At 39.5% G+C, this 9863-nt stretch overlaps 1 protein-coding gene across 1 annotated transcript; it reads left to right on the top strand.

Moving 5' to 3' along the window:
* Positions 1-2922: 2922 nt before the first annotated feature.
* On the top strand, positions 2923-9863 carry ctsba (cathepsin Ba). The gene is made up of 11 exons (XM_034680032.1): positions 2923-3070; positions 5994-6121; positions 6216-6301; positions 6420-6534; positions 6805-6920; positions 7109-7194; positions 7267-7413; positions 7870-7986; positions 8199-8327; positions 9143-9224; positions 9464-9863. Exons 2-10 carry the CDS (start codon positions 5999-6001, stop codon positions 9214-9216), a joined length of 993 nt encoding a protein of 330 aa, XP_034535923.1. The 5' UTR covers positions 2923-3070; positions 5994-5998; the 3' UTR covers positions 9217-9224; positions 9464-9863.

Here is a 9863-nt window from a genome sequence, read left to right as displayed (position 1 = left end):
GCTCAGAGTGCTCGGTGTCTTTATTCATTCATTAGTCGTTAAATATATGAAGGAAATTTAGAAAAAGATAGAAATACATAACTACTGAGGGAATTGAAATCAAACATTTTAAACTTTTATGTGCAGTGAATGTACACTGGAAGCTCTTGTGTGAGGCTGGATTATCTTGCTCGAGGAGCATTTGCTCCTGCTTTTACGTTCACTGTTAGTTGTATTCCTGTACTGGCATCCTACATGGTCCCACATTTTATATGCAGTAATTTTATAGATCACAATATACATAAAAGTTTGCAGTAATATTGTTTTTCTGAAAAAAAATAAGGAAATCAAGATTGATATTGTATGTGTACTTTTTAGTTTTAAGTCTGATGTGATAAATACCTTGTTCTTAGTTAATTTATTTATTTCTCCCTTTACAAATCTGTGAGCCTATTACAACATGCACTAAAACTTAAGAAATGAATATCAAAAGGAACTGTCTGCAAGAGGTTTCCTCAGTATTATTTTATGAAGCTGAGATACAATTAATTTCATGTTATTTTGTGCATTTACCTTAGTTCATTAGTTAGAACACAATGTTATCAACTTCAGCTTACACCCAGTCAACAAATACTCATGCAATAGACAGAGGAGGACAGAAAGCTAAAGGCAATAAATAACTGGCTTTCTCATTTTATTTGTGCTATTTTTAAAATATAAAAAAAGACAATGAGAAGGTGATGAAACAAAAAATATGTATTTGTAAAGACAGAAAATAAGCCCCTAAAGAATAAGACAGGAGTAGTGTGGTGCACATATTACCAAGCACACTTAGATCCCAGCATATTTCTTCAAGCTAATTACCAAAGTGTCCTTTTGCTTCAACAATAATGTGTCAATAAGACAGTAAGGATCTTATTGTGGTAAGCCTTCCTGATTAAGTAACAGTATTTAACCTTTAAAATGAGGATGTGTTCTTTTAGAACTTGTTTGTTAATTATTAAAGTTGGTGTGCTGTGCTCACAGTATTTTCACATCTCATCACTTTGAGTCATATGACAGACAGATTCAAGGAAGAGAAAGCAGCCCGACAATCAGCATGTTCCATGTGGTCGGTGATCCACAGCACGATACAGCATGAAGGCCTGTCTACACCACCAGTTATGATTCCCATGTTACACACCTATTCCTGCCCAATGCATTCTTTAAGAAGCATTTTTATCATGCTTTTGGTCAGTTAAGCATAAATATAATTTCCTAAAAGTTACTGTATTTTGATCCATTGATATAACAATGACAAACTGAACTCTCAGTCACTTTTTACTAAATAACTACATCAACATTTACTATCATGTTAAACCAGACTGTCGGGATATGCAGCATGTTTGAATGATTAGGGTCGATTATTCTCTTCTCTTCTCTTCAGTTTTGTATCAGAGGACGGAACAAATTTTGTACTCATTTTTTATGAGTAAACACATCATTAGGATGACTTTCGAGCAGTTGTAATACTCCAATATGTAACATGACCTCTGTGCCAGAGATATGTTGCATTATTTGAGGGATACTACAAACATGAGCCCTATTGAGCATAACATTATCCAGACAGCTGTGGGCATTTCCACATGGGGCCTTTCAGGAGTTTACTCTCTCCTGGAGTGTTTCTTGTGTACATCTGTAAATGTTTCCAATTTTCTGCATTTTTGTGTCACTATCCTCGTGGACTGTATTAAAGTTAAAGTTGGGCTCAGATCAAGGAGCACCCAGCCCTCTGCTTGGACCTTTAACCTTTCTGGTTGGGGCCCAAATGTCGATAAAGACAGGCAAACTGATCCAGCTGATTTACTTTGAGTAAGGCCAGGTAGAATCAGGCAGGCTTGAATGAAAATGAAACAATCCTCCTCCTCACCCACAAAGCCCTCCACCACCAGGCCCCTTCCTACCTCACTGACCTCCTCCACCATCACACTCCTACCTGTAACCTGCATTCCTTACATGCCAACCTCCTGTCTCCACCTCACAGAACCAAACACCGAACCTGGGGGGACAGAGCCTTCTCCATAGCCGCCCCCACCCTCTGGAACTTTTTCCCCACTCATACTGCTCTGAACCCTTAACATTTAAATCCCTATTAAAAACTCATCTTTTGAAGTTAGCTCTTAATTTGTGATTGTACTGTTGTTTTGTTTTGTTTGATTTGTGTTCCTTGCTTGTGTTGATTTTAACAATTGTACAGTGTCTTTGAGTTTTGGAAAAGCGCTATCTAAATAAAATGTATTATTATTATTATTATTATTATTATTATTATTATTATTATTATTATTATTATTAAGAGGAGACACAGCCAAATTGCAACATGAATAAATTGGAGGAAAAAAAGGAGTGGTTCTTCACAAATGGGGGGAGGCCATAGACCATATAAAACAGGGTGAGTCATATGAGGGAAGTGAGGACAGTAGGATAGGTTGTAGGGGGAACTACTATGCTGATAATAATAAGTAGGGGTAGATTAGCAGATGGGGCAAAGAGACAAAGTCGATGGGTGGAGATTGCAGAGATGGAGAGTGACAGGAAGAACAGGGGTACTGGAAAGTCAAAGCTCAGTTAACATATACAAAAAAATTAGAACATATTTTTAAACATGTCTTGATACCAGACTGTCAAAAGTGATGACTGTTATCGGAAGGAGGGAGTTTCAGCACCACCTAGCGGTAAGACAATGTAGTGCAGATTATTTAGCGTTCCGTTGCACCCACACTTTTTAAAAATGTGCTTTAGCCTATGGTTTTAGCTCCGTTTATGCTGATTCAGCTAATTGTTTATCTAAGATTGGACAGCACTTGACATCACTGATCTTTAATAATACTTCAACACCCACTGATCTGTGTGAAAAGGAAGAGTGGTGCTGACTGGTGATCACATGAGCTGCATTCATGTGACCAGCTCACGTGGTTGTGCAGCAATAAATGACAGCGGAGGATCGTTTCACAACCACACACTTTGTTTATCAGGGACGGACTGGTTGAGAGGGGAAACCTGGAGCTGAAGATTTACTGAAGTTAACACCAAAAAGCTGACACACGTGCAACAGGTAACTGATTGTTGGTCCTCGAAGATAATCAGCTTTTAGTTACAGATTGTTTACTCTGCAGGTAGCAATTCAGCTAGCTAAATCTACTTTGTTCTATTGTAGAGGGAATGTTTTTTACATTAATATTTTAAACTTTCATCTTTTTTTGTAGAAGTATTTGTTGTAGTCCATTTTGATGGCTGTTGTTTTTTGACCGTATGACCTCATGTAAGCTCCATATGGTCACAGGTGAGAAGATAACAGGTGCAGCTAATCCCGAAGTCACGCCTTTATCTTATGAGTTAATGATTGAACATATAAATGATACAGGAAACGTGGTGAAAAAGAAAAGCTGAATTCAAAACCTGAAGTTAAAATTAACATGTAATCTAATACTGAGCCGTCATGCACCTTGACGATATACTGCATGGGGACTGGAAAGTGAAAGTAGTTTTTATTTGAGCAGGGAGCAGTCAGTCCATCCTCTGAAAACTAGACAAAAGAGAGAGGTCGAGACGTGCATTATATACTTGGATACATGAATAAAGTAAAGGATCACAGCAGGAGGAGAGTGTAGCTGAAGGAATTGTTAGCTCTTTGTTTATAATGCCCACACACTTTAAATGTAACTCTTTCGACAGCTGAGTCCTTCAGTGAAGAAGAAAGGGAGGAACAACATGAGCTATTTTATCACTTGCAGCCACAATGACAAGCTTTCTGTAAATCAGGACTCAGAAGGAGGAAATCGGGTTATCTCTGTTTATTTCATGGCATAATAAGATATCAGATTTAGACTGTGTAGCTTCGGACTTACTGGACTGTGTTATCTAAGATGAAATACTTTTGTTTCATTCAGATGGGAAAGTCTGTACATGTAGCACATTACCTCTATGCCTCTTTGTTCAGGAAACAAAGATATACATGTGTAACATTAGAAGGAATATGAAAGAAAAAAATCCTTCTCCTGGCTACAATACAGCTTTTCTTAAAAAAAAAGTACTTTATTTCTGATCTTCAAAACTTGTATCAAAGCCTTTTCTTCTCAAGGGGGAGTAGATGAGGAACTTAGCAGTCTTGTCTCTGTGGTTTTAGCACCAACTCTTCTATTCGTGTCTTCATCTTAAACCTCCCACACAAGGGGACAAACGTCACAGCCTTTAGACACATCTCAGTAACTGTGAGTTAGCATCAGAAATAACTTGTCATGAAGCTGAATGCATGGGCGTGTTTTTATGATGAGGTGTGAGAGAACAGGCAAACGGAGACCTCTTAGCCCTCAACTCTGACTAAGCATGTTAGTGAAGCCTTTTTAAAGTATTGATTTTGACAACTGTGTGGAAAGTTATTGACATGAGACAGATTCCTTCACGGTGCAAGTCATCAAAATGATGTTTCACTTCCCTAAATCACATCAGAGTCATTGTTTCTGCAGGGTTTTCTTTTCAGAAACCACTTCTCTAAAATCTGAAAATTAAAAAACATCCAGTCATTTATGGTTTCCTGTAGCTAAATTTAAAAAAAAGTGTACTTCTTTCATGAGAAACGTATTTTAATTTGGCTACAACAGCTGAAAGGTCCACTGAGGTCTCCACTGTAAATATAATCTAGTGGTTAACGCTACATGTTTAATGCCCAGCTGAGGAAGTCCTGAGTGTCAATTGTCTTTAATATTAGCCTGAACAGGACATGTCATGTTAATAAAAGCACTAATGAGTGGTTGAGTTATCACATAAACACACTCATGTGATTAAAGCCTGTCATTAGGTGCTTTAGTAACATTTCTGGGAACAGATGTCATTCTGAAAAAATACTTTTCTTCACTTCCTTCTCTCTGTACTTCTTACTCATGATGTTTTCCCGACCTCAGTCATGTGATATCAAACGAGTTTCACTGGAAATGTTTTTTTAGAGAGTCCCTGCATGTTTTTGTAGTTTCTCTTCTGTTTTCCTACAACAGAACCAGGACATGCCTTAACAGGTGGGCTTATTTTTACAGGAGCAAACAAGTCTGGCTGTTTGTCATGAGAGAAGAATCTGATCAGGAGCATGCCAATGTAACACTGTGGGTCTATAATTTAAAGCTGACTGATTCAAATATTGTGCTTTTTTCACCCCACTTGGGACAAAAAAAAAAACTCCATTTAAATATTTGAGTATGAAGTTGAATGTTGCTTCAGCCCTGTGGTTTATAAGGAAGAACAGTGTCTGCACTGGTATTGATTTATCTTCTCTCTGGGCTTCCTGCCTATCATGAGCACACTCTTATATTTAATGGCTACATTATAATCCCTAATGGCTCCAGGAACTGATCTCTGCTTAGTTCCTCCCTGAACATTTTGACGCCTATAAACCAGTAGAGGGAAAGTTTGGCCTCATCTTAAGGTTTAGGTAGGAGCTGAAACCTGGTCTAAATCATTCAGTGCTTTTTCCTTTGCAGAAGACTCAGTGTTTCTACCTAAGTCTCTTTCTTGTTTGTCCATGTCGATGTTAATCTATAGAGCTATTTAAAATACCTCAGCTACTGATGCAGTGTGTTTACAGCGTGTGAAATGTTCTCTTTAGAGCATGACTGAGGATAAGAGGTTTTTCTCCGCTCTCTGTATACACTGCACATGCATGTTCCACTTACAGATGTAACCAGCGAGACATTTTCTAGTCTAGTGGAGTGAACATTTTTCTAAACCAGCCTGTTGCAAGAGTGCAGAATAACTTGTGTTTAAGCATAAAACAGTCCTACCCAAGCCTTGTTTTTCTTTTCAAAGGAGGAATTCCATGATAGACTGCTATTAGATGTCAGCAGTCGTCACTTAAAGTTGAATTTGTGATAGGGAATGGAGCTGGTTCTGGTTTATCTTGTGTAATTGTTGAGACAGAGTGTATCTTTTACTGTATATGTGTGATAAGTTCATGGTTAAATGTGTCCTCTTCATTTTGTGTATTTCAGACAGAATGTGGCGTGCAGCCTTCTTGTTACTGGCTGCCAGCTTGTCGGTAAGCCTGGCCAGACCCCACCTCAAGCCACTGTCCAGTGAGATGGTCAACTACATCAACAAGGCCAACACTACCTGGAAGGTGAGTGTTTATTTTTAACGACTCTTCTTTTGTGTGGGTTGGTAGAATCAGTCTAGTTTTAGGAGTTTCTGAGTAAATGTCTCTTCACCTGCAGGCTGGTCACAACTTCCATAACGTTGACTACAGCTATGTCCAGAGACTCTGCGGTACAATGCTGAAAGGACCTAAACTCCCAGTCATGTGAGTATTAATGCTGTTATACATCATGTCTCCTGAATAAATATGCACTTTGGACATTAGTACACACAGAAGTGTTTCTTATCAGTTTCTTCAACCATGATACTGTTTCACTCTGCAGGGTTCAGTATGCTGGAGACATGAAGCTGCCTAAAAACTTTGACTCCAGAGAGCAGTGGCCCAACTGTCCCACGATTAAGGAGATCAGAGACCAGGGCTCCTGTGGTTCATGCTGGGTGAGATAAACACTCACTGCTCAAAAGATGTTACCTCATGCTTTTATGGAAACAGAGTTTTGTTCATTATTGTGATTTTTACTTTCCGCAAGATGTTGGAGGATCGCACTAAATTTTACTTGCATGATATACAGCCCAGCATCACAAAAGGGCTTCAAATCGCTCCAAACTCTGACACCCTTTATCCTGAGACCCTCACTATAAAGAAGGAAAAATTTCTAAAACTCACATCTGCACATCTGTGACATGTTTCGGTTTTTCTTCCCACAGGCTTTCGGTGCTGCAGAGGCCATCTCTGACCGTGTGTGTATCCACAGCAATGCCAAGGTCAGTGTTGAGATCTCCTCGGAGGATCTTCTGAGTTGCTGCGACAGCTGTGGCATGGGGTGAGAGGCAGACGTGAAATTTTATTTTCTTATCGACTGCTTATTTACAGCTCAGTGGTGACCCATAGTGTTTCAGTTTTGCAGTGTTCTACTCTAATAGCTCATAAGTGAATAATATGAGCTGGAGACTGCATAGTGCTTATCTCTGATGGTGAAAACATTTTTAAAAGTTTGTTCTAACTTTGTAGATGTAACGGTGGCTACCCTTCAGCTGCCTGGGACTACTGGACTAAAGAGGGCCTTGTCTCTGGAGGACTCTATGACTCTCACATCGGTGAGTTTTGTGAGACAGTGGTATTTTAGACAATTGTGTATTGTCCACTATTCTGACTTTATGTGTATACAGGTTGTCGTCCCTACACCATCGCCCCCTGTGAGCACCATGTGAACGGCAGCAGACCGTCCTGCACAGGAGAGGGTGGAGACACACCACAGTGCGTCTTCAAGTGTGAGGCTGGATACACTCCCAGCTACAAAGAGGACAAGCACTTTGGTGAGAGAGGCAGAAGAAAGTTTCAAGTTGCACAACAAATGGTTTTGAGGAAGTCAGGTTAAGAATAATTAAATTAACTCGGTATTTAAATACTTGTCAGTATTCCCGATGTGAAAATAGCAGCTTATGGTAAGTAAAAATACTGTTGTAGCATGTTTTTTTTTAAATCTTGAAATATGTCAGAGACCATAGTGCATTCATACGAGTATTTATATCAAAATATGTAATCGGTGGACAACACAAGCAAAAGTTGACTCATGCATCCTCAGAAGTAGATGTGAAACTCTGACAGAGAGAAACTCTTAATCCAAGTATTTAGTCATGTCATTGCCCCTTTAATCCCTCTTGTATGTGCCACAAACCGTCTGTTTATATCTTTAAATAAGCCTGACTGTATTGCTGGTAAGAACAGCTTTGACCCAAAATCCCAGGATTCTGACTCAAAGTATGTTTCAGGTAAAACATCCTACAGCGTGCTGTCAGATGAGCAGCAGATTCAGGCTGAGATCTTCAAGAATGGCCCAGTAGAAGGAGCCTTCACGGTCTATGAAGACTTTGTGCTGTACAAGTCTGGTAAGAACACATACTTCTACTCACCTTGCTGAACACTAGTGCACTCACAGCCTGTTGAGCACGGGGTAAATGCTGTTTTTGAGTGTTTGTTCAGTGTTCTGTAAAATGTTGTGTTTTTGTCGTTCTCTTACACACTTCATCTGAAACTCTTGCTGACCCTGTCCTCTCTGTTCCTTGCCTTGTCTCTTTCTTTTTTCCCCCCTTCTCTTCAGGTGTGTATCAGCATGTGTCCGGGTCTGCTGTGGGCGGTCACGCCATCAAGATCCTGGGCTGGGGAGTAGAGGATGGTGTTCCCTATTGGCTCTGTGCTAACTCCTGGAACACTGACTGGGGTGATAACGGTGAGCAGAGAAGCACTCTTTATTACTGAACTGCAATGCAAACAGCCCATAGTCATTTCTGATAATTAACGGTAGCCACATTATAAAAGGGGATATGAGAAGCCCATCACTATACTGCATATATGAAGTGTTTTACTCGTACTTAAATATTATATATTAGTCGTATTACTTACACTTAAAACTGCCGCCTGGCCTCGTTCATTGTTTTGTTAATCAAGCCCATAAATGTCAATGTGTAGTTTATGTAAAAACTTTTTGATGCTAACTGTGAAGGCAACTGCTGTCATCAGTGTTTCTGAAGCAGCCCATAAAGACAGCGACCCCTCTCTGTGCAGCAAAATGCAATTTTAATTCTGGTCTGTTACGATTTTGCTACTATCCATCGAGAAGCACCAAAGTTTTATTTTTGCTAGACGCCCCTGCCTTCAGAACTCACAAATACTTGGCATGCAGAGGTAGGACTGACACAGACAGGCATCTTTCTCTTGCTCGTTTATATGAAGCAGATGTCAGTGCTTCTGAATTAGACAGATAAAGTGAGTTGTTATTTGAGATGATTAATTAAAATCAATGTATAAAGTTGCCAGCTGTCTGTCAGCTGTTTTTCAAGGATTCCATTTGGTTGGCCAACAAATGGTGCTAGTGGTCCTCCATGCTTTGCTATACCCCTTGGACTTTATGTACTTACCAGCTGTGTAAGGCACAAACCACATACTTGATGTTCTAGTTGGCATTGGTCTGGGCCATGTCTGTGTTTTTGAGGGTTTTTTTTAATTAAACAAGTGTATTCATGTGTGAACTTTTTTGGTCTTTAGGTCTCTTTAAATTCCTGCGTGGATCAGATCATTGTGGTATTGAGTCTGAGATTGTGGCTGGGATCCCCAAATAAATACCAAGGTAAGACAAAAACGTAATGGAAAGGTAAGGTACAGGCTGCTCACATAAAGAAGTTTACTGTGTCTGTACCTTACAAATCTTTTGTTAAGTCATAAACCAGACTGCAATGCTTGGATTTGCACATTTGCACAGGCTTCTCGGCTGTTGATCGTGTACCACATCAACAGCTCCCACTTTAAGTCTTTGTGAAGAGTGGATGTGACTTGAAGTCTGAGCCTTAACTGTTTTTCTCTTTACAGGTTTTTGAGCTTGAACGTCAATTGTATAACCACCAGAGGGCGACACACTCCACTTGCTGCTCTGGAAGTCAGACTGCTTTCAGCTTTAGTCCCTGTAGTTAAGCCCACTGATCAATTTACACAATCATTAACAGCATGTGGTTTTCTGTAGTGAACAAACAGAACATACTCAAGAGCAAACTTAGCTTAGTTAATGTGAATTTGGCAGAGTATGACAACAGTTTTTGTTTCTGAGCACAAATCACTTGTTGAATTTAAGGTATTCTGTTTTTGTGAATGGGCTGATGAGGGTTTTTTTCCCCTCACATTTAAAAGAAAGGTCAGTCAAAAAAAAATTCTCTGCATTTGCAGAATGATTAGCCATCTTGGAGCAAAACAGGTCATCAATGGAAAAAAAAAA

Source organism: Notolabrus celidotus, chromosome 3 (genome assembly GCF_009762535.1).
Source record: "Notolabrus celidotus isolate fNotCel1 chromosome 3, fNotCel1.pri, whole genome shotgun sequence".
NCBI classification, from domain to species: Eukaryota; Metazoa; Chordata; class Actinopteri; order Labriformes; family Labridae; genus Notolabrus; species Notolabrus celidotus.
The sequence above is the reverse complement of the archived record's forward strand: the minus strand, read 5'-3'. Positions and strand labels throughout refer to the sequence as shown.